This window comes from Lycium barbarum, chromosome 12 (genome assembly GCF_019175385.1).
Source record: "Lycium barbarum isolate Lr01 chromosome 12, ASM1917538v2, whole genome shotgun sequence".
NCBI classification, from domain to species: domain Eukaryota; kingdom Viridiplantae; phylum Streptophyta; class Magnoliopsida; order Solanales; family Solanaceae; genus Lycium; species Lycium barbarum.
In genome coordinates, this window is record NC_083348.1 from 106367858 (window position 1) to 106392993 (window position 25136).

Below are 25136 nucleotides of genomic sequence, written 5' to 3' on the forward strand. Positions count from 1 at the left end.
TCAAAGAAAGTATATTCTGGATCTCTTGAAAGAAATAGGTATGACAGGTTGCAAACCAGCAGAATCACCCATTGAAAGCAATCACAAACTACAAAGCAGAGTTGGAAAGTCAGTTGATAAAGAGAGATATCAGAGGCTGGTTGGAAGACTCATTTCTCTCTCTCACACTAGACCAGACATAGCCTATTCAGTCAGCCTGGTGAGTCAGTTTATGCACGATCCCCGTGATCCTCAAATGCAAGCTGTCTTTCACATTTTGCGGTATCTAAAGTCTGCTCCAGGAAAAGGTCTACTTTACTCTAGACATGGTTACCTCCAAATAGAAGCCTTTACAGATGCAGATTGGGTTGGATCTCTAGATGACAGAAGGTCTACATCCGGTTACTGTACACTCGTAGGAGGAAACTTGATCACTTGGAGAAGTAAGAAGCAAAGTATAGTTGCTAGATCAAGTGCGGATGCAGAATAAAGCTATGGCCCAGGGTGTTTGTGACCTTTTGTGGTTACAAAAGATACTAGAAGAATTGAGATTGTCTGACAAAAAGAAACTTTCCTTGTATTGTGACAACAAGGCTGCAATCAGTATAGCTCAAAATCCATTCCAGCATAACCGAACAAAGCATGTTGAAATTGATCGACACTTCATCAAAGAAAAAGTCACGGGTGGTGTCTTGAGTTTGTTCCATGTGTTATCGGAAAAACAACTAGCTGAGTGTTGATTTGGTATTAATGATTAAGATTGAGATGTTAATTTGATATTGATGATTAAGATTGATAGCTTAATTTTAGGAATATATTGTATTAATGTAATTGATTAGGAATTCATTGATTAAGATTGATAAGTCTTTCCTTATTTAGTCTTAGAACTCATGTATAAGTAACCATTCTTATGGGTTGTATAATTATTCAGAAATACAAGAAGCCTTTTCTTCTTGCTAAAAATCTTCAATATTGAAATAGAAGAACCTCATAGCTTGCTTCAACTCCTCTACAAGCAGAAGATTGTAATTGTAATAACCCAATTTTTAAATAAGGGTTTATTTGGTAATTTTAGCTAAAAGGATTTAAAAAAAATAGAAAATAAGGAATTCAGTGGGCCAAGCCCGAAAAAGGAAAAGGAAAAAAAATTAAAAGGAAGGGCTGAAGCCCCAATTTGAAAGAAAGGAGAAGAATGATTTTAAAAAGAAAAAAGAAGCCACTGTAACATAGGCAGAAAACGTAGAAGCAAAAGAGGAGAAAAAAAAAACGCAGTAGAAGAAAGGGAGAAAAAGAAAGGAAGGGAGAGGAGAAAAATAAAGATTTTCCACCCAACTCATCAAGGTAATGACTCTAATCTTTTATTTAAGTTTGTTACATAATTATGGGTGAATCTTTATGGTCAAAACATGGGAATATTTTGAGGAACGGAGAAAGTTTAGCTCTAGGGTTCTCAATCAAAATCATTGATTTGAAAGGGCAAATAGTGTCGGATTTTAGACTTCTATATATCGTTGGAATCCTCTCGTTAAGGCCTTCCCGAAAAAATATGTCTTGTCGGGTTTTGAACACACTGACCAGAGGGCGTTTTCGTCCTTTAAAATTTGACTTTATCCGTTTAAGCCTCTAAAAATATAGAAGTGGTTTACCCTAAGGGTTTTGACCATTCTAAATCCGTTTTTGTGTAGTTTGAGGCAATCCGGAGACTCGAGAACGCAGTTTTGATTTATTGAAAAGTGTGCTTGAATTGTGAATTTGAGGTAAGTGAGACTTTAAGCTTTGGGTACTTGCTTTTCAAAACCCGTTTTAAAAATATGTTTTGTCTGCTTGGTCCATGTGTTGGGGCGAGCGTGTGCTTGGCAGAATCGGTGGTCCTTAAGGCCAACCGCATATACTTTATTTTCAAATAATTTAAAACTCTCTTTATAAATTATTTTGTGATGTTATATAGCTGTGAGCCATGATATTGGGGCATTGTGTATGCTTCCCTTAGCATTGTGTATGCTTCTTGATTATATTGGGGCATTGTGTATGCTTCCCTTAGCATTGTGTATGCTTCTTGATGATATTGGGGCATTGTGTATGCTTCCCTTAGCATTGTGTATGCTTCCTGACATATTTGGCACATTGTGTATGTTGCCGTGGATTCATAGTATTGACTAATTCTTTAACTGCCACTTATGACGGTTCGTAGTGTAAATTGAGTTGAGATATATAATATATTTGATAAACATTGTTTTGGACCTTGGTTGCTATTATATAATGATATATTCATGTGCATAATATTTTTGTGCTTGTTGTGTGTTTGTATTTTCTAACACTTGTTCCAGGGGTAGTTGAAGTGACGGGTCGAGGATCTTACTGGGTTATATTTATGTATAACTCACTCTTTACCTGCATGTTCATGCAAATACTGTCGTTGAGAACGAGGCTGGTAATTGAAGACTTCGTGAGTGGATTCTGTTGCTGAGGTGAGCCACCGCATTGTTCGTGGAGGCAGCCATTTCAGCTTTATCTAGTTTATTTTTTTTTTTTGATAATGGTAACAGGCTTTATCTAGTTTATTTCTAGTTATTTCTTTTATTTTTGGGTTTATATGCCCTACACTCAAAACTCATGTAACTCTGATAGATGCTCCATGGTCTTAGCGTGTGATGTGGGCTAGAGATTCTTTTTATCTTAGCGTTGGTTGGTTTTCATAAATCGATTATGGATTTGGTTGGCGACTATTTCGCATTTTTATCATTAATAACGTTGTGGCACCTGCACTTATTTTCTTTTAGTGCTTTTGTAAATGATTAAGAGTATGATATATGGTTCGCCTGGCGGGTGCTGTTTGCTGGGTGCCAATCACGTCTAGCGAGTATTTTGGGACGTGACAGTAAACACTGGTTATAGAAATACATGGAAATGGACTCCTTAGAAGGGAAGCGATGCAATTTCCTCACCCCTTAATGTGAATCCCTAGAGTGCAAAAGAGAAGTTTGTTTCCTCATTTAGCTAGGGAAGCTACTTAAAATAGAGAGCTGAGGGAAAGAACATATACATCATTTGTCGTTTCTTGTGAAAGGGGGAGACGGGAAGACTTTAATCATCTACTACTTCACTGCCTAATTGAATATTAATTATAGGTCACAGTATGGAACATGTATGAGTTGAATGGTTTGCGCTTGCAAGTGTGAAAGAAATGCTCATGGGGTGAAAATTCAAAAGAAAAGGGTACACAAATACTGAAATCGAGCATAGAGCATGAGACGCAGCACCAAAGGTCTAATGTGGACAATTCGAAAAGCATGAAACTGAACCAATACAACATAATTTGGTATAAGCGGATCACATTCATGTTATTTACTTATTTTCGCAAATGTTAGAAGCACCTATGAAATACCAGTTACACAAAAAATTGAGTGCTTTTTTGTGTAGAATTGTGTTTTTCTTTGTTATTTTAAGATTTTGTACGCTTTTTGTTTATGCAGGGATTATTTCCCTTACACTTTATAATATAAAATTCATTTTATAAAAAAAATAAAAAAATAAAGCTAATAATTGGTCCTTACAGAGCACTCACATCAATAAGACCCAACTTTATGTGGTATTGCAACAAGGAGACTATGTGATGCAGTTCAAACATTTAATACAAAATGTTGAAAGAACTTCAAAACAGTACTGGAGAAAAGAGAGACACAACACTCTTTGTAGAACCACAATATAATTATGTACTGTGGTAAGTTCATGACATGACAGAGATACAAGAAAAGAAAGAAGATTAACTTACTAGTTTGCCAATAGCTTCATAGCAAGGCGAGACCAACCTAGCTAACAAATTATTCTTCAGCTCCTTGTTAGGAAGGGTACCAAGTATCAAAGTAATCGCGCTGACTACTTTTTCTTCATCCTCTAGAGGCAAATGCCTCTCATCCAAACTCTAAGAAGAATATGTCAAAGAAAAGTATGTCAAACACAAGGAACAAGAGAAACAACACAATTACACATTAATTATCACTCCTATAAACGATAAACCAAACCTACTGATCAAATAAACAAGAGGAATGTCTATACTAATTTAAAAGGTAAACAAGACAGTGCAACTGACTTGTTATGTTTATCAACTTTTTTGTCCTAAAATACCCCTCCAATCACCCAACTATCAAGACAAAGAAAAAGATAGTTGAAATGTATAGCTATATTTTCAACTCCACTCACTCTCTAAATCAACTATCTATGCTCTTTTTCTTTCCAATTTTGATTTTAATTAAATTTCAATAAACTATGAACATGTACACGTACGTGACGTCCAGTCAATAATATAGGACCGTCATTTCAAACCATTGTCTTAAAAACTAAAACTGGTTTTTGACCTGAGAATGATACTGCAATACAAAATAACTTGAACAAAGACCTTCAGGTAAAAAAAATTTGAGACACCACATAGTTTATATAGGACAAACCTCTCCAATCCAGAGTAAGATCTCCAAACTTGAATGCTCATACATAGGGGCAGTGGCATCTTCGCATAACTTGAGCAAAGCACTGGCACAAGCAGCTGAACATAAAGGTTCTGAGATGCCCGTTGCAAGAAATAATCTGATAATAACATATAAGATCATCACTATAACATCAACAGGAGATACTCATGGACAAGGTACAACAAATTCCACCCAAAAACAAGGTTAAAAAACGGTATGCGGTTGTTTTGGGAAAATAATTTATTTTCAAAATCACAGATAGAAAGAAAAACTTTGCAGAAGAAATGGGTCGAGAGGACAGCATCTCAGGAAGAGTACAATAAGAAGGCAATTTAAGGTATTACACAAACAACTGTAGAAAAAGCATGTCGTGAAAAACAGGATGTAGGGAATCAGTTTTAACCAAATGAAGTGGGGCGGGAGTTTCCAGAAGAGGAAGTTTGGGAGCAGGCTATACAAATGCTGAGGGGACAAAGCCCTAAACGCATTCGGTGAAGCTTTCTTCTAGCAGTGTAGGAGCACAGTAAAGACAAATTACGTAGTACTCACTCCATTCATTTTATGTCCCTTGATCAGTTGATAAGAGCAACAATATCTTTTTCCATAGCAGTTACAACAATGAAAGAAGGGGCTGTTCCATTAAAGAATTTGACCCGTAAGTTCTGTTGAAAATAAACAAAAAATAGTGTAGTCTTGTAGTAAAATGTCTCTAGATTCATTATGTTTCAGAATGGTGTTCTAATAATTGAATATTGTATATGATATTCTAGGATATTCTCTAATTAAATGTACAAATACAATTAGATACCTTAATAAAACCACAACAACATACCCAATGTAATCCCACAAGTGGGGTCTGGGTAGGGTAGGATGTACGCAAACTTTACCCCTACCTTTGTGGGGTAGAGAGGTTGTTTCCCGTAGACCCTCGACTCAAAAGAAATGTAATCGACGCAGGATTGCAAGGAATATATAACAATAAAATATCAAAATGCAAAACAAATGAATCAATAGATAGTAATACGCACTGAAGAATAAGTAACTATGCGATATAAATAATAAAACTAAGAAAAGGAGATGAGGAGGCTAGCCGCCTACCTTTTTTTTATCAAGTAAAGTTTAAGGCAAGCCCTCAACATCTCCCACACAAAGTGCGATAATACTCAACTACCTACTAACCTTCTACCCTAACTCTCGACCTCCAAATCTTCCTATCCAAGGTCATGTCCTAAGTTAATGGAAGATGTGCCATGTTCTATCTAATCACCTCCCCCCAGTTCTTCTTCGGCCTACCTCTACCTCTCCTAACTGCTTCTACCGCCAACCTCTCATACCTCCTAACTAGCGCATCATCGCACCTCCTCTTCACATCCCGAACCATCTCAGTCTTGTTTCTCTCATCCTGTCCGCCACAAAGGCCACTCCGAACTTGTCCCATATAGCTTCGTTTCTAATCATATCTCTCCTAGTATGCTCACACATCCATCTGAGCATCCTCATATCCACTACTATAATTAGATACCTTATTTTTTTTTTTTTTGATCAAGTAAAAGATTTCATTGATATTAACAAGGCCATAAATGGCCGTATACAAGAGGTATACCAAAAAAGGAGAAACCTACAAAATAAGGTTCTCTCTAAACGACACCCAATCCCCTATACAAACAGGAACTACATGGGTGCACCAAAAGAAAATAAGGGATCGGAGACTACTCCTCAATTGAGCAAAGCTCATCTCCACCCCTTCAAATGGTCTCTTAATCATCTCTTTCCAAATGACCCACAAAAAAGCAAGAGGAGTAACATTCCAAGCCTTGTGACTTCTTCTCCTAGATCCACTCTTCCAACTGAACATCAACTCCTTCACGAATTTTGGCATAACCCAAGAAACACCAAACCATTTAAAGATATCCCACCATAACCTCATGGTTTGTTTACAATGTAACAAAATATGATCCACGTCCTCCCCTGCCTCCTTACATAGGAAACACCAACTTATACAAATGACCTTTCTTTTCTTAAGGTTCTCTGCCGTCAATATCACCCCTCTAGCCGCCAACCATGTGAAGAAACACACCTTCCTCGGCACCTTAGGTATCCGGACCGAATCAAATGGGAAACTATCCTCCGCCCTAACCAAAAGGTTCTCATAGAATGACTTGATAGAAAAAAGTTTGTTACTTCTCAACTCCCAACTCAAACCATCGGGTCTATCAATTGGCTCGAATAGCTTGTGAAGTAAAGCTAGCAATCTCTGAAGCTCAATCACCTCTCAATCCTGGAAATTCGTCCCGAACCTGAAATCCTAAAGGACCCATCCCCTTGTGCCCCCCTAACTTGCTGAACAGATAAATCCCTTTGGCAAGAGGCCCTATACAATGCTGGGAAGTCATCCTTTAGCACCATATCTCCGCACCATTTTTGCCCCCAAAAACTAACTATTCCCAACCTTAACAGACATGTTATCACTGAAAGCTTTCCACCCCTTCATTATGTTCCTCCATATACCACACCCAAAAGGCATAGTGTCATTGGTTCTCCATCTCCCTTCCATAACTCCAAAAGGCATAGTACCATTGCACCATTTATGTTCTCTAGTGATGCTGGAAATGGTTTGTAGTGGTGGCGGTGGTGGTGGTTGGTGTTAGTGGCCAGTAATTGTGGTGTTGATAGTTGTGATGGTGGAGGAGGTTGGTGTTGTAGTGACTAGCGTGATGGTGGACTTGATTGATGTTAGTACTTGGCGGTTTTGGTGGGGGTGGCCGAAGAACGTGTGATGATTGACGATGTGCTGGTGGTAGTTGGCGGCGGTGCTAGTTGTGATTGTCGAGGAGGTTGATAATAGGGATTGATCGTAGTGGGAGTAGTGGCTGATAGTGGTGGCGGAGGTGATGGCAATGATGGTGGCAATCGAATATAACTATAATGATGGTTATGGTAGATGTGGTAGCGACTGACAGTAGTGGTTGTATGGCAGAGGTGGTTGGCGCAATGATGGTGGTTGAAAATGGAAGGGGTGGTTAGTGGTGTGATTGTGGATAGAGTGGTGGTGAAAATTATCCACACAAAATTACACTCTTAGTGATATTAAGACTTTGTTCTAGATCTTAATGACTAATGGCCTGTTTGGCCAAGCTTCTAAAATCAGCTTATTTTGAGAAGTGCTTTTCCCAAAAGTGCTTTTCAAAAAAGTACTTTTGGCGAAAAACAATTTGTTTTGGCCAATTAATTTAAAAAACACTTTTGAGTAGCAATTAGTGTTTGGCCAAGCTTTTAAAAAGTGCTTCTAAGTGTATTTTTCTCAAAAGTGCTTTTCAAAAAAGTGCTTTGGGCAGAAGCTATTTTTTTAGCTTCCGAAAAACTGCTTTTGCTACTCTCCAAAAGCACTTATTTTCTCCCAAAAGCTTTGCCAAACACCTCACTTTTTAAAAATAAGCACTTATAAGAAAATAAACACTTTTGAGGAAAAATAAGCTTGACCAAACAGTCTATAAGACCTATTCAGACCAAATAAGTGCTTAAATCTTAATTAATGGCCTAAGATTCAAACCTCCATTAAGGCCTTAGAATCTCTAATAAGTTTGTACTAGGAAGTGCATTTGGAGAACCAAACACTTGGGAAGAGTCGTACCAAGCTACTATGTAAATAAATGTGTGAAAGTTTGAGGGAGTATGTGGACCATCCATTATTGCACTCAGCCCCCAAAAAGGGACATTAGTTGAACCTGCTTAGAATCCATGGGTATTCATCGACCTAGAAAAGGCTTACGATAAAGTTCCAAAAGAAATCCTATGGAGATGTTTGGAGGCTAAAGGTGTACCTGTAGCATACATTAGGGTGATCAAGGACATGTATGAGGAAGCCAAAACTAGAGTAAGGACAGTAGGAGGGGACTCAGAGCACTTTCCAGTTGTGATGGGGTTGCATCAAGGATCAGCTCTTAGTCCGTTTTTATTTGCCTTGGTGATGGATAGATTGACGCGACAAATTCAAGGTGAGGTGCCATGGTGTATGCTTTTCGCGGACGACATAGTCCTGATCGATGAGACTCGTAGCGGAGTTAACGCTAAGCTGGAGGATTGGAGACATACCTTGGAGTCTAAAGGATTTAAGCTGAGTAGGACCAAGACAGAGTACTTAGAGTGTAAGTTCAGTGAGACACCCCAGGAGGTTGGCGTGGAAGTTAGGCTTGGTGCTCAGGCCATCCAAAAGAAAAGTAGTTTCAAGTACCTTGGGTCTATCATGCAAGGCAGCGGGGAGATTGACGATGATGTCACACATCGTATTGGGGTAGGGTGGATGAAATGGAGGCTAGCTTCAGGAGTGCTATGTGACAAGAAGGTGCCACCACAACTGAAGGGCAAGTTCTACAGAGTGGTGGTTAGACCGGCTATGTTGTATGGGGCGGAGTGTTGGCCAGTTAAGATCTCTCACGTTCAAAAGATGAAAGTTGCCGAGATGAGAATGTTGAGATGGATGTGTGGGCACACTAGGAGCGACAGGATTAGAAATGAGGCTATTCGGGATAAGGTGGGAGTGGCCTCGGTGGAAGACAAGATGCGGGAAATGCGACTGAGATGGTTTGGGCATGTGAAGAGGAGAGACATAGATGCTCCAGTGCGGAGGTGTGAGAGGTTAGCCATGGATGGTTTCAGAAGAGGTAGGGGTAGGCCAAAGAAATATTGGGGAGAGGTGATTAGACAGGACATGACGCAGTTACAGCTTACCGAGGACATGACCTTAGATAGGAAGGTGTGGAGGACCCACATTAGGGTAGAAGGCTAGTATATAAGTCTCGTTATCTTTCCTTATTAGTAGGCGCATTAGCGCATTATAATTTCTTGTGCTTTGATTTATGTTATTATTTGCTACTTTCTGTACTTTGATTACTCTATTTTATCTGTGCCGCTTTCGTGATTTGCATTTCCATATCGCTTTGAATTCCTAGATTATCCTGTTTTACTGTGTCGCTTGCATTATTTCATTGCAATATCGTTTTAAATCTTTTAACCTTATCTGACCCCCTTTTTATGCTTCTATTGAGCCGAGGGTCTCTCGGAAACAGCCATCCTACCTTGGTAGGAGTAAGGTCTGTGTACATTATACCCTCCCCAGACCCCAAGATGTGGGATTTCACTGGGCTGTTGTTGTTGTTGTTGTTGCTGCTTAGAATCCATGGGTGATGCCATGGACAGCTAGAGACTTCTTTTTAAAAAGCTGGAAATTTAGGAGAAAAAAGAGAAGTACAAGGAGTGGCACATTGATGTTGACTACCAGGAAAAACGGAATTGAAGAGCTTTTCAAGGGGTTGAAAACCTTTATACATACTACACAATCTTGTTCTTTGTCAATTAGTACAAATGACTTGGTGCATTTTGCAGATTTGTCTGGAAAACAATCCCAGAGTGAAAAAAAAAATGAAGAAGGGAAAGCAGAATAAAGCAAAACTCCAGAAAGAACAGTCAACATCAATTTTTTTTTTTGAGAGAAAAGTACAATCTCCAAATAGCTAATTAGAACCCACAAGATCTCATTATAGAACCCTACCAAAAATTATAGCTGAAGTTTCAAAATTACCATGACTACTAGTTTTAAACAGCTTTGCAATAGAACAGTACAAAAAGGTTTGAAACCAACGCCTACAGCTTAAAAATACATCAGAAACTAAAACAAAGCCTAAACTAATAAGACATGGCCTGCTTCAGCACTGTATCTTCGGTTTCTATTTTATTTGAAAGAATATGGAAAGAAAATTCTTACAGCAAGGATCTGCCATTGGTTTGACAAGATGATATCCACTTCGAATAGGAAGCAACAACCTCTGCAGCTGATTTATATACCTGGAACAGCAAACAAAAAAAAAAATGGAACATAATTAAAGAAAGGAGGAAAGTACTAAACATTGTCATAACTCAAACCTAATGAAGTAAATAGTTAGTCGAGAATCATTGTTTACAAAATTTTCAGTATGCTTCTCTTTCTTCCTAACAATTTCATCTATCTAGCGTTCCCCTTTTGTGACAAGGATAAGCTAAATAAGAAAAATCGAGTAACATAACACATACAAGTCTCATGAAGCCCTTAGCATCATCTTGTGGCCTACTAGATAATACTGTGACCAAGTGAATAACAAAAGAGAAATCAATGTCTTGGGCTTCCGTGGTAATAACTTCAGCTATCTGAAAAAGAAAGAAATCACAAAGTAAACTTCCTAGCATAATCAAGTTTGTATCATTCCCATAAATAAGCTATAGGCAAAAACATAATCAGTAAAGTGACCATTAACAGAGAAAAAATATGATTTGAGCATGCAAATCACATGTGAAGCCAAAGAAGAGTGCAGAAATCATGACACGCTGATGTCAAATTACCAGCTCTTTTATAATCAACTCATGCAAGACAGTTAAAGAGGATTGCTGAAAACAGCAAGACCTCGAACAGAGAAAAAGGTCGCTACAGAAAATACAAGTACATGATCACAAACTACAGGAAAATCAGGTATGTACTCCAACAAAACAAAAGTATGCAAAGAACGATTTTCTTAGAGATATCTCGAGGAAGCAATGTGATCACAAAAGAGCGTACAAAGGAAGGAGTGACTTCAATCACTTACTATTACATCACAAGATTGTTCAATGTCGGGTAATTTAATGGCTGGCAACCTGGCATAGAGAAAGATCTGATGCGGAGAAGGAGAGAAAAAAGCATGGGTAGTAGCATCTCAAGCAAATAATGATTGTATAGATTTCTATCTCTAATTAGTTAGAAATATCTTACAAAAAGATTATAATATATATTTAATTTAGTTGTATGATGGTGGTGTCCGGGCCAGCTTGCGCATACCTGGCGTGCTCTGTATTAGTTTCATAAAATGAAAGAAAGTATGAATACGTTTTTGAAGTGATTCCAACAATGACAAGGTACTGAACACAAAATCAGCTTCAAACAACAGAATTAGGTTTGTTAAGTATCTTTTGGGAATTGAAATCACAAGAAGCAAGAAATGTACCTTTTCATTTAAGAGGAATAATGACCTGAATTTATTGGTTGAAATAGAAAAAACTGGTGATAAGCCTTGCAGTGCACTAGTGACCACCAGCTTACAAGTTATGACAGAGGGAGTTCATTGTTAAAAGATCTTGAGATGCACAGGAGATTAGCTGGGAAGTTAAAACCATCTTACAGGACATGACCTGACATTGCTTGCTTGAGTGTAGTATGAAAATTCATGTCTACTCCAACTAGTAATCATTGGGAGACTTTGGGCCAAATGTTGTGTCACTTGGAAGAAGCATCTGTCGCAGTCTGTTCTATAGAAACCACTTGCGTGTTCCAGATGAAGATTGGAGGGGATCTAAAGCTGACTGGAAAACAAGAGGATTCAGGTCTTGTTGGAGATAATTTGGTGTGGTAGAAAAAAGTAAAAAGTACTGGTAGTCCCCAGATCTAGTGTTGAATCAAGTAATGAGCTATGTCATAATCCATGTGTGAATGTAGGTATGCAGTTGATAGATGAGATTGGTCTTAACAAACCTGCTAAATAGTAGTAGTGTGATAATCGTGATGCTCTCTATATTGCTTCTAATTTGGCACTTCATGAGCGAACCCAACATATCAAGATTCATTGTCATTTTGTTTACGAAAAGATTTAACACAAGATTATATCAATAAGACATATCACGAGGAGGAGAACAAAAGTTCTGAATGGAGCTCGAGTTAACTATGTACTCCCTCCGGTTCAAAATAAGTGTCCACTTAGCTTTTTTTATTTTGGTTCAAAATAAGTGTCCACTTACAAAATCAAGAAGGAATTAACTTTATTTTTTCCAGATTTTTCCTTATTTAAGTGATAGTGACCGGATCCCAATACCTATTTAATTAAGGATAGTTTAGTCAAACTACCTCTTTTTCTCTAGGAGTTAGTGTTTTCTTAAAGGGTGGGCTAAAGGCTAAGTGGACACTTATTTTGAACTGGAAGGAGTATATAACAAGTTGGACGTGATAAACATCTAAGCTCCAACCTGACTCTGTTGCAAAAAGTCAATCAAAAATGCATATAATCAATCAATATGTATTTTGTAATGCTAATAAAGTTGGAGTAATTGTAGGTACTTATATTGCTGGAGAGATTCTAGCGACTTGTCTCTTCTTAGTTAAGAGATATATTAGGAAGAGCCGTATCCATAATCTTCCATTCCACCAAATGTATGTGAAACTTCTTTTTTTTTTTTTTGATCAAGTAATAAAAGTATTTTCATTCATAAACATGGCCAAAAAAACGACCTTATACAAGGGATATACCAAAAGATAAAGAATCTACAAAATATGATTCTCTACAAACTCCACCCAATCCACTATACAACTAGGAACTTTCTGATTACACCAAAAGAAAATAAGGGAGTGGAGATTACTCCTCAACTGAGAAAAACTTGACTCTATTCCTTCAAAAGCTCTCTTGTTTCTCTCATTCCAAATTACCCACATCAATGCAAGAGGAACCACGTTCCAAGCCCTTCGTCTTCTCCTCCTCCTCTCGCTCTTCCAACTGACCATCAACTCTTTCACAGTTCCTGGCGTAGCCCAAGTAGTGTTGAACCACCCAAACATGTCCCACCATAATATCATGGTAGAAAAAGACGGTCCACGTCCTCCCCCGTCTGCTAGCACATGTAGCACCAACTGACGCAAACAACCTTCCTCTTTCTAAGATTTTCTGCCATCAAAATCACTCCTCTAGTGGCTAGCCAAGTGAAGAAACACACCTTACTCAGCACATTTGGAACCCATATTGCATTACATGGGAAATCAACTTCCTCCCTAACCAAAAGTTTCTCATAAAACGATTTCACCGAGAACACTCCATTATTTCCCCGGGCCCACCAGCACACATCGGGATTACCCACTCGATTGACTTGCCTATGAAGCAAAATCTATCAATCTTTGAAACTCGTCCACTTCCCAATCTTGAAAATCCCTTCTAAATCTCAAATCCCAAAAAGTCTCTCCACCTTAAGTCCCCCTCATCTGTTGAATTGTCAAATCTCTTTGGCAAGATATTCTGCACAAACTCTGGAAATCATCTTTCAATAATATGTCCCCACACCAGTTCTGTCCCCAAAAATATACCCTCCTCCTATCTCCGACCTTGAATGAGATATTTTTCACAAAATTATCCCATCCCTTCATGATATTTCTCCATAAACCACAACCAAAAGGCAAAACGGTATCTCTAGTTTTCCAGCTCCCTTTCATAATCTCATATTTGTCAACTATCACCCCCTCCACAAAGCTTGTACCTCCACCCCGAACCTCCACATCCATTTGCCCAATAAAACTTTATTAAAGACTTTTAAAACCTTAACTCCTAGGCCTCCCCATTTTTTAGGAGATATGACAATGTCCCACCGCACCAAGTGAAACTTCCTTGTCCCATCCGCAAAGGAAATCTCTCTGAATCTTTTCCAACTTATTAGTGACTGAAGTTGGAGCAAGAAATAAAGACAAGCAGTAAGTGGGAATACTCGATAATGTGCTCTTAATAAGCACTTCCTTCCCAACCTTGGACAAATATCTTTTCTGCCACCCTGCTAGTCTCTTCTCAACCCTCTGAACAACCGGATTCCACACCATAAGATCCTTGTTTGAGGCACCTAGTGGTACTCTGAGGTATGTAGTCGGCAGAGCTCCGACCCTGCAATTCAAGACACGAGCAAGCGACCCAATGTTATTCACCTCCCCAACAAGGATAATCTCACACTTCCTCAAACTAATTTTAAGTCCTGATACCGCCTGAAACCAAACGAGAACTTGGCCTAAATAGTCCAACTGGGTCTCAACAACATCACAAAAAACCAAGGTATCATCCGCGAACAATAGGTGAGACACCCCAACCGCTGCATCAAAACCCTTTAGGTATCCCCCCAAGACAGCTCTATCCATCATCCTGCTCAGAGCTTCCATAACCAAATGTATGTGAAACATAATCACCTTTAATGGCATATTCTATAAACTAGATGTGAATAGTGCTTAAGCAAATTGACATGATCATGACAACCAGTGCATGTTTAGACGATATATAGGTATATCACAGTTGGAGATGACTGGAAGTTAGAATCGCATGGAGTACTAAGCGATATCACATTTCTATACGGGTGTATTACGTAGGTCTAGCAGGAGGAGGAAACAAAATGCTGGGTGGAAGACAATATGGAAGTTTGAAGCTCAATTGTAGTATTAGCAGCTTTAAGGACATTTCCATCACTTTAATAGAAAAGTGCTTATCAGCACCTTTTTACCAAACATACTTAAAAGTGCTTTGCAACACTTAGTGCTTAAACGCTAAACCAAATGAACTCTAAGTAAATAAAAGTGTGCTCTCTAACAACTTAAACTTTTAGAGTAGATGGTTACACAATTCAATATTAAAAAAAGCTTTTTTTTGTACAGATAGATGGTTTTTGTATAGATAGATGGATAGCTTACATTCATGATTATAAAAATGTTTGGGCTGTGAATTAGTAAAACGGAAAAAGGCCAAACATACCCTTGTACTATCGGAAAACGGCCAAGTATACCCCTCGTTATACTTTTGGGTCCAAATATACCCCCCTCCCCACTTTGACGGAGTGACACGTGTCATCATCCTATTGAATTATATCCTATTTAATCAAAATCCAACCCATAATCCCTTATTACCCACATCCTAAAAAATGAAGACAAGCTTTATCAATGGCTGCCAACCATCCATCGCCATTGCCGATCGCCGGCGCTTTTAATCACTTTTGTTATAGCTGATTATGGTCAAAATGTGCCTAGCATTGAAGTCTTGAACACCAACTACTAATAATACTGTATACGTCCTTATCCTCTAGAGTTCATACATATTTATTTACTCTTTCTCTTTTCTTAGACAAATTTATTTACTTCACTGTAAATGATCTGACTATTATATTTTCTTCAAGTTCTTGAAAAGTAAAGAGTGAAGACCCAACACTAAGTAGGCTTTTTGCATTCTCTGTTCTCACATTAACTCTCTCTCTAGATTTCCAAGCTGCCGACTGGCTAACCGTGTAATAACCCAAAGGGTTTATTTGGTAATTTTAGCTAAAAGGAATTTAAAAAAAAAAATCTAAATTAGAGTTAAAAAGAAAATTGAAAAGAAGGAATTTAGTGGACCAAGCCCAAAAAGGAAAAGGAGAAAGGAAAAAAAAAAGAAGTTAAAGACTTCAAAAGTCTGATGGTCTAAGCCATCAGACGTGAAGGTTTCATTGTGCACAGCTGAAAGGAAAATAAAAGAGAACAAGCAACAGAGGGAGAAAAACCAATGGAAAAAAGGAAAAGAAAGGGAGAAAAAAAAAAAGGAAAAGAGGGGATAAAAATAAGAACTTTCATCCCAAATCATCGAGGTAATGATTCTAATCTTTTATTTAAGTTTATTACATAATTATAGGTGAATCTTTATGGTAAAAATATGGGGATATTTTGAGGAATTGAGAAAGTTTAGCTGTAGGGTTCTTCAATCAAAATCATTGATTTGAAAGAGCAAATAGTGTCGAATTTTACACTTCTATATATCGTTGCAATCCTCTCGTTAAGGCCTTCCCGAAAACAGACGTCTTGTTGGGTTTTGAACACATTGACCAGAGGGCGTTTTTGTCCTTTAAAATTTGACTTTAACCGTTTAAGCCTCTAAAAATATAGAAGTGATTTCCCTAAGGGTTTTGACCATTCTAAATCCGTTTTTGTGTAGTTTGAGGCAATCCGGAGACTCGAGAACACAATTTTAAATTATTGGAAGTGTGCTTGAATTGTGAATTTGAGATAAGTGAGACTTTAAGCTTTGGGTACTTGCTTTTCAAAACCCATTTTAAAAATATGTTTTGTCTGCCTGGTCCATGTGTTGGGGTGAGCGTGTGCTTGGCAGAATCGGTAGTCCTTAAGGTCAGCCGCATATACTTTATTTTCAAATAATCTAAAACTCCCTTTATAAATTGTTTTGTGATGTGATATAGCTGTGAGCCATGATATTGGGGCATTGTGTATGCTTCCCTTAGCATTGTGTATGCTTCTTGATGATATTGGGGCATTGTGTATGCTTCCTTTAGCATTGTGTATGCTTCCCGACATATTTGGCACATTGTGTATGTTGCCGCGGATTAATGGTGTTAATTAATTCTTTAACTGCCGTTTATGACAGGTCCTTAGTGTAAATTGTGTTGAGATATATAATATAGTTGATAAACAGTGGTTTCGAACTTAGTAGCTATTATATAATGATATATTCATGTGCGTAATATTTTGTGCTTGTTGTGTGTTTGTATTTTCTAACACTTGTTCCAGGGGTATTTAAAGTGGCGGGTCGAGGATCTTACTGGGTTATATTTATGTATAACTCACTCCTTACCTGCATGTCCATGCAGATACTGTCGTTGAGAACGAGGCTGGTAATTGAAGATTTCGTGAGTGGATTCTGTTGCTGAGGTGAGCCACCGCATTGTTCGTGGAGGCAGCCATTTCACCTTTATCTAGTTTATTTCTTTTATTTTGGGTTTACATGCCCGACACTCAAAACTCATATAACTCTGTTAGATGCTCCATGGTCTTAGCGTTGGTTGGTTTTCATAAATCGATTATGGATTTGGTTGGCAACTATTTCGCATTTTTATCATTAATAACGTTGTTGGAACTGCACTTATTTTCTTTTAGTGCTTTTGTAAATGATTAAGGGTATGATATATGGTTCGCCTGTCGGGTGGTGTTTGCTGGGTGTCAATCACGTCTAGCGAGTATTTTGGGACGTGACAAAGTTGGTATCAGAGCTTAGGCTTTAAGTCCCGGGTCATGGAGCAGTGTTTAGTAGAGTCTTGTTCATCGGTATGTAGCCGCCCATACTTATGACCTTGAGGCTACTGAACATCTAGAAAGTTTTCCCTTCTTTCATTCCTTGTTCGTGCGTAAGTTGAATCAAGTGTAACCTTGTAATATTTATTTCGCAGATGGCTAAGAAACACGCATCTTCATCTGCTAAACGTGGTGCTGGACAGAGTGCTACCCGCGGTGGTAGACAAGCTGGTACTCATCAGACTAGGACTCAGGCCACTCCTCAGCCCGAAGTTGTGAATGGGGGTCAGCCCCGAGTTGCGTCAGAGCAAGTGCAGGAACAAGTGGTTCAGAACACTCCACCAGCACCAGCTGCTGCACCTACTATTGCTTTGCCTGCAGATGTGGTGACGAGATTGTTGAATGTGTTGGAGGCATTGGCGCCCAATCACGGTGGAATTCTAGGTCCTCAGGCTACTTCACAAGCACAAGCTCAAGTTCAGTTGAACGTTGCAGCTAATCAGACACCTCAGTGGCCCCTTAACAGGTCGTCCAGTCTACAGGGCAATCCAAGGAGTTTAAGAATTTCATGGATCTTAAGACACCAGAGTTTGATGCTTCACCAACTTCTATTGAACCTCAGAAGTTCATTGATCGTTGTGAAAAGATATTGACTACGTTGGGGCTGAAGAAGACTCGTGGTGTGAAATTTGCCACTTTCTTATTCTCAGAGTCTGCAGAGTCTTGGTGGATTTCGATTCAGATAGGTAGACAAGCAGGGTGGTATTACTTGGTCAGAATTTTTAGCACTGTTTAAGGACATGTTTATTCCATTAAGCAAGCAAGATGACATGAGACGTCAGTTCAATAATCTGCGGCAGGGAACTATGACCATTACAGAGTATGAGGCCAAGTTTACAAATTTATCCAGGTATGTGCCTTCTTTAGTTGAGAATCCGAGAGATAAGGTGAGACGATTCGTGGATGGACTTGAGCATCGCTATCGTGATCCTGTAGTACGAGATGTGCGATATGGTACCTATTCAGATGTAGTTGACACTGCTCTCCGTTACGAGTCCTATCTAGAGATGGACAAAGTTGAGCATGAAAGCAAAAAGTCACGTAACACGGGTGGGTTTAGAGGTGCTCCATCGGGGGGCAAGAGTGGTTTTTATCGTGGGCAGTCCAGACCTACTCAGTCATAATCAGTGGTGCAGTCTTCTAGTGGTTTTTCAGCTAGACAAGGCCAGCAGCAGATGCAGAGGAAGGGTACCAGCTCCTATCAGTCAGGTTATCATCTGAGGTGTTCTAACTGTGGTAGAAATCACAATGGTTGTTGCTTTAGGGCAGACGGGGCTTGTTTTACTTGTGGTGAAAAGGGGCATATTGCTAAATACTGTCCTAAAGGAAATTCTGGTGCTAGTCGAGCTACTACACAACCGCAGGGAACTAATACAGCTACACAGGGTTAGATTCAGCTAGCTAGGGCCGCTCCACAGGGTGCTCGTGGACAGGGTCGACAGGGCGCTTAGGTTGCTCAGGGAGGGGGTGGACCGCCGAGACTCTTTGCATAATCAGACAGGATGTCAAGACATCTAATGTAGTAGTCACAGGTATTATTACTATGGGTTCTCATGGTGCATATGCTCTTATTGATCCCGGTTCTACGTATTCGTATGTATCTCCTTCTTTTGCTATATTCTTAGAACGGGGAGTTGAGTCTATTAATGTGCCATACGTGGTAGAAACCCCAGTGGGGGAGAGTATATTAGTGGATAGAGTTTATAGAGATTGTGTGATATCTGTTCAGGGCAGGGACACCGTAGTTGATCTATGTGTGTTACCGATGTCCGCTTTCGATGTGATTATGGGCATGGATTGGTTGGCATCATGTTATGCATCGGTTGATTGCTATGCTACGCTTATACATTTTAATTTTCCTGGAGAACCTTTAGTGTGGAAAGGCATGACTCCTGTGACTCAAGGAAAAATAATATCTTATGTAAAGGCACGCCGAATGATTAATCATGGGTGTTTGGGTTTTATTGCCACCGTTCATGATACTCGAGCGGACAATGTTACTATTGATAGTGTTCCTGTTGTTCGCAAATTTGCGGATGTTTTTCCTGAAGATTTACCCGGCCTACCCCCGATGAGAGAAATCGAGTTCAGCATTGATTTAGTTCCAGGGACTTAACCTATCTCTATTCCTCCATATCATATGGCTCCAGCTGAGTTGAGAGAACTGAAGGCTCAACTCTAAGAGCTACTTGATAAGGGGTTCATTAGGCCTAGTGTATCGCCTTGGGGTGCACCTGTGTTATTTGTGAAGAAGAAAGATGGCACGATGAGAATGTGCATTGACTACAGGCAACTGAACAAGGCGACTATCAAGAATAAATATCCATTGCCTCGTATTGATTATTTGTTTGATCAGATGCAGGGTGCTACTCATTTTTCGAAAGTCGACTTGAGATCAGGTTATCATCAGCTGAGGATCAAGATTGAGGATCTCTCCAAGATAGCTTTTCGGACCAGATATAGGCACTTCGAATTTTTGGTGATGTCCTTCGGGTTGACTAATGAGCCTGCAGCATTTATGGACCTCGTGAACAGGGCATTCAAGCCATACTTAGACCATTTTGTGATTGTGTTTATTGATGATATTTTGGTCTACTCTCGGAGTGAGGCTGAGCATGGACAACACTTGAGAATTGTGCTACAGACACTTAAGAAACGAAAGCTTTATGCCAAGTTCTCAAAATGTGAGTTCTGGTTGAGCACAGTTTCCTTTTTAGGACACGTGGTGTCCCGAGATGGGATTCAAGTTGATCCAAAGAAAATTGAAGTACTTCGAGATTGGCCTCAACCCACTACTCCCACAGAGATACGCAACTTCATGGGACTAGCTGGATATTACAGGAGGTTTGTGGAGGGTTTCTCGAAGATAGCCGCTCCATTGACACGTTTAACTCATAAAGGTGTGGTATTCCAGTGGTCAGATGAATGTTCAGAAAGTTTTCAGAAATTAAAGACTGCATTGACTACGGCTCCGATTTTGACCTTACCTACTGATGAGGGTGGTTTCACCATTTATTGTGATGCATCTCGAGTCGGGTTGGGTTGTGTCTTGATGCAGAATGGCAAAGTGGTAGCTTATGCGTCTCGACAGCTAAAGAAACATGAGAAGAATTATCCGACTCATGACTTAGAATTGGCCGCAATTGTATTTGCACTCAAGATCTGGTGTCACTATCTTTATGGTGAGCCGTGTGAAATCTATATTGATCACAAGAGTCTGCAATACATATTCAAGCAAAGAGATCTGAATTTGAGACAGCGACGGTGGTTAGAGTTACTTAAAGATTATGATCTTACTATTTTGTATCATCCTGGTAAGGCGAATGTGGTGGCTGACGCCTTGAGTAGAAAGTCTATAGGCAGCTTGGCCCGATTTACTGCTGAAGAACGACCTATGGCTAAGGATATTCAGGCGTTAGCCAACTGCGGAGTTCGGATTGATCATACAGTACAGGGCAGGTTACTTGCAGTTATCGTGGCATAATCGTCCTTAGTAGGGCAGGTCAAGGCTTGCCAATACGAAGATCCCCATCTTGCTAGACTGCGAGATCGAGTGCAAAATGGGGGCGTTAAGTCATTCTCTATTGATGGCGAAGGCGTGTGACGTTGTCAAGGTAGACTGTGTATTCCTATGGTGGGTAATGTGAAACAACTAATTCTTGAAGAGGCTCATAGCTCGCGATACTCCATCCACCCAGGTGCTACGAAGATGTACCAAGACTTGCGTGGATTATATTGGTGGAAAGGTATGAAGGCTGATATTTTGAAACATGTGACAAGTTGCTTAAATTGTCAGCAGGTCAAATATGAACATCAAAAACCCGGCGGAGTAATGCAAAACTTGATTATCCCAGAGTGGAAGTGGGAAAGGATTACGATGGATTTCGTAGTTGGTTTGCCGAATACTTTCAAGAAACATGACTCAGTCTGGGTGATTGTGGATAGACTCGCCAAATCCGCTCATTTTATACCAGTTCAGGTTACTCATACCGCAGAGCAGTTAGCAAATATTTACCTCCGTGAGATAGTACGACTTCATGGTGTGCCTATTTCTATAATATCTGATCGAGGTGCACAATTTACTGCTGAGTTTTGGAAGTCTTTTCAGAAGTCGTTGGGTTCACAGGTCGAGTTGAGTACAGCTTTTCATCCACAAACTGATGGACAGTCTGAGCGAGTTATTCAGATTTTAGAGGACATGCTTAAAGCTTGCGCGATTGATTTTGGTGGTCATTGGGACGATCAGTTGCCTTTGGCAGAGTTTGCTTCTAATAAAAGCTATCAATCGAGTATTCAGATGGCGTCGTTTGAAGCCCTATATGGCCGCAGGTGTCGTTCACCAGTTGGATGGTTCGAACCGGGCGAAGCACAACTATTAGGTCCAGATTTGGTTCAGCAAGCCTTGGAGAAAGTTGCGATAATACGAGAAGGACTTAAGACAGCACAAAGCAGACAGAAGTCCTATGCAGATAAGAAAGTTCGTGATGATAACCATAAGATTCAGCCAGAGGATGTGGAGCTCGATGAAAATTTGACTTATAAGGAAGGTCTGATATCTATTTTTGATAGGCAAGTGCGACAATTGAGGTCGCAGAAGGTAGCTTCAGTCAAAGTGTTGTGGCGTAATCATCCAACCGAGGAGGCTACTTGGGAGTCCGAGGCGGACATGCGAGATACATATCCTCACTTATTTGACGTGACAGGTATGATTCTAGATCCGTTCGAGGACGAACGTTATTTTAAGTGGTGGAGAATATAATAACCCAATTTTTAAATAAGGGTTTATTTGGTAATTTTAGCTAAAAGGAATTAAAAAAAAATCGAAATTAGAGTTAAAAAGGAAATTGAAAAGAAGGAATTTAGTGGGCCAAGCCCAAAAAGGAAAACGAGAAAGGAAAAAAAAAAGTTAAAGACTTCAAAAGTCTGATGGTCTAAGCCATCAGACGTGAAGGTTTAATTGCGCACAGCTGAAAGGAAAATAAAAAAGAACAAGCAACAGAGGGAGAAAAACCAGTGGAAAAAAGGAAAAGAAAGGAAAAGAGGGGATAAAAATAAGAACTCTCATCCCAAATCATCAAGGTAATGATTCTAATCTTTTATTTAAGTTTATTACATAATTATGGGTGAATCTTTATGGTAAAAATATGGGAATATTTTGAGGAATTGAGAAAGTTTAGCTCTAGGGTTCTTCAATCAAAATCATTGATTTGAAAGGGCAAATAGTGTCGGATTTTAGACTTCTATATATCGTTGCAATCCTCTCGTTAAGGCCTTCCCGAAAACATGTCTTGTTGGGTTTTGAACACATTGACAAGAGGGCCTTTTTGTCCTTTAAAATTTGACTTTAACCGTTTAAGCCTCTAAAAATATAGAAGTGGTTTGCCTTAAGGGTTTTGACCATTCTAAATCCGTTTTTGTGTAGTTTAAGGCAATCCGGAGACTCGAGAACGCAGTTTTGAATTATTGGGAAGTGCTTGAATTGTGAATTTGAGGTAAGTAAGACTTTAAGCTTTGGGTACTTGCTTTTCAAAACCCGTTTTAAAAATATGTTTTGTCTGCCTGGTCCATGTGTTGGGGCGAGCGTGTGCTTGGCAGAATCGGTAGTCCTTAAGGCCAGCCGTATATACTTTATTTTCAAATAATTTAAAACTCTCTTTATAAATTATTTTGTGATGTGATATAGCTGTGAGCCATGATATTGGGGCATTGTGTATGCTTCCCTTAGCATTGTGTATGTTTCTTGATGATATTGGGACATTGTGTATGCTTCCCTTAGCATTGTGTATGCTTCCCGACATATTTGGCACATTGTGTATGTTGCCGTGGATTCATGGTGTTGATTAATTCTTTAACTGCCGTTTATGACAGGTCCTTAGTGTAAATTGTGTTGAAATTGTGTTGAGATATATAATATACTTGATAAACAGTGGTTTGGGACTTGGTTGCTATTATATAATGATATATTCATGTGCGTAATATTTTGTGCTTGTTGTGTGTTTGTATTTTCTAACACTTGTTCCAGGGGTATTTAACGTTGCGGGTCGAGGATCTTAATGGGTTATATTTATGTATAACTCAATCCTTACCTGCATGTCCATGCGGATACTGTCGTTGAGAACGAGACTGGTAATTGAAGATTTCGTGAGTGGATTCTGTTGCTGAGGTGAGCCACCGCATTGTTCGTGGAGGCAGCCATTTCAGCTTTATCTAGTTTATTTCTAGTTATTTCTTTTATTTTGGGTTTACATGCCCGACACTCAAACTCATGTAACTCTGTTAGATGCTCCATGGTCTTAGCGTGGGATGTGGGCTAGAGATTCTTTTTATCTTAGCGTTGGTTGGTTTTCTTGGTTGCCGACTATTTCGCATTTTTATTATTAATAACGTTGTTGGACCTGCACTTATTTTCTTTTAGTGCTTTTGTAAATGATTAAGGGTATGATATATGGTTCGCCTGGCGGGTGGTGTTTGCTGGGTGCCAATCACGTCTAGCGAGTATTTTGGGACGTGACAAACCGGTTCTGATTCTCATCTCCGGTTTAGAGTTTTTTCTTCATTACCTTTCCTTATAAGCTAGCCCATTTGCTTAACGTTGGCAACTTTCTCTATTTTTTGGCTAGCAAGTTCTCGCCTGTAATTGACTTTCTAGTGATTTTGGAATCTGGGTTTTATTCAACGGCTTATTCTAAGTTGAGGGGACTAACGCCGGCGATCGGCAACGGGGACGGAAGGTCGGCAGACATTGATGAGGCTTCCTCAAATTTTAGGATGTGGGTAATAAGGGATTATAATTAATTAGAAAATAATTAAAAATAAGCCAATTGGATGATGACACCTATCACTCCGTTAAAGTGGGGGGTATATTTGGACCCAAAGTATAACGGTAAGGGTATATTTGAACCCGAAGTATAACAAGGGGTTTGGCCCTTTTCCGATAGTACAGGGGTATATTTGGCCCTTTTCCGTTAGTAAAATGACTCCGAATTATTACAAAAAAAAATACATTTGGACATTTACTTGGGGGTTATCAAAGAAAAATGCAAACACCTAACCTAAGATGAAATAAATAGTTTGACAGATTTCAGTGAGTGGGATTATGTTGTCAAAAATGTAATAGTAACAGATCCTGACCTAACATCTATCAAACAATTTATGTGGATACCTTAAATTGAACTATCACCAGATATAATTCAACTGCTAATTATCACGTAGTTCAGCTTTGGAATATAAGAACTTGGATTGTAAGAACATTATTTTAGCACTTCCAAACATCTGAAACAAGGGATTCATAATTTTGATTAACAAACTTTTAAGTATACGAGCTCTATAACCCGACATAAGTGGAACCTCTTACACCTAGTGCATAGATGCAACTAAAAGTAGGTGTCAACAACAACAATTGAGCCTTTGCCTCTCGCACAGCTGTGTGAGTTCATAGTGCAGCTAAAATAGTATCAATGTTCTATGCTGTTAAGTACTAAGCATTCTCACTGTTCTGATACAATTTTACCTCACAACGCTAAACATAGCAGTAACAGGAGTATAGAATTTCATCCAGCGGGTATTATCTCATTAGAATCATGAGACAACTTACCACACAATTGATGGCTTAAATTATCCAAAGTTGATTGCTTCATTGGCAGTTATAAATGTAAAATATGCTGTTGTTCCTGCGATTTCGAGAAAAGAATTTCACGGTTTATTTTCTCTTCTGTCTTTCCTTTATGTTTTCTCTTTTCATTTTCTGCTTTAGATTCTGACCTAATCCTAACACTTATTAGCAAAACCCACAA

General features: G+C 39.1%; 1 protein-coding gene across 4 annotated transcripts in view; it reads right to left on the minus strand.

Annotated features, from left to right (window-relative positions):
- The window catches only part of LOC132623038 (transportin MOS14), a 64271-nt gene that overhangs the window by 16630 nt on the left and 22505 nt on the right, over positions 1 to 25136 (minus strand). For 3 of the 4 annotated variants that reach the window (XM_060337733.1, XM_060337732.1, XM_060337735.1), the window contains 4 exons: positions 10509 to 10622; positions 10204 to 10283; positions 4425 to 4560; positions 3752 to 3901 (listed from right to left, as the gene is read on the minus strand). In XM_060337733.1, coding sequence (XP_060193716.1) covers positions 3752 to 3901; positions 4425 to 4560; positions 10204 to 10283; positions 10509 to 10622 — 480 coding nt within the window. The remainder of the gene's footprint in view (positions 1 to 3751; positions 3902 to 4424; positions 4561 to 10203; positions 10284 to 10508; positions 10623 to 25136) is intronic. The other variant, XM_060337734.1, reaches the window with a different exon arrangement.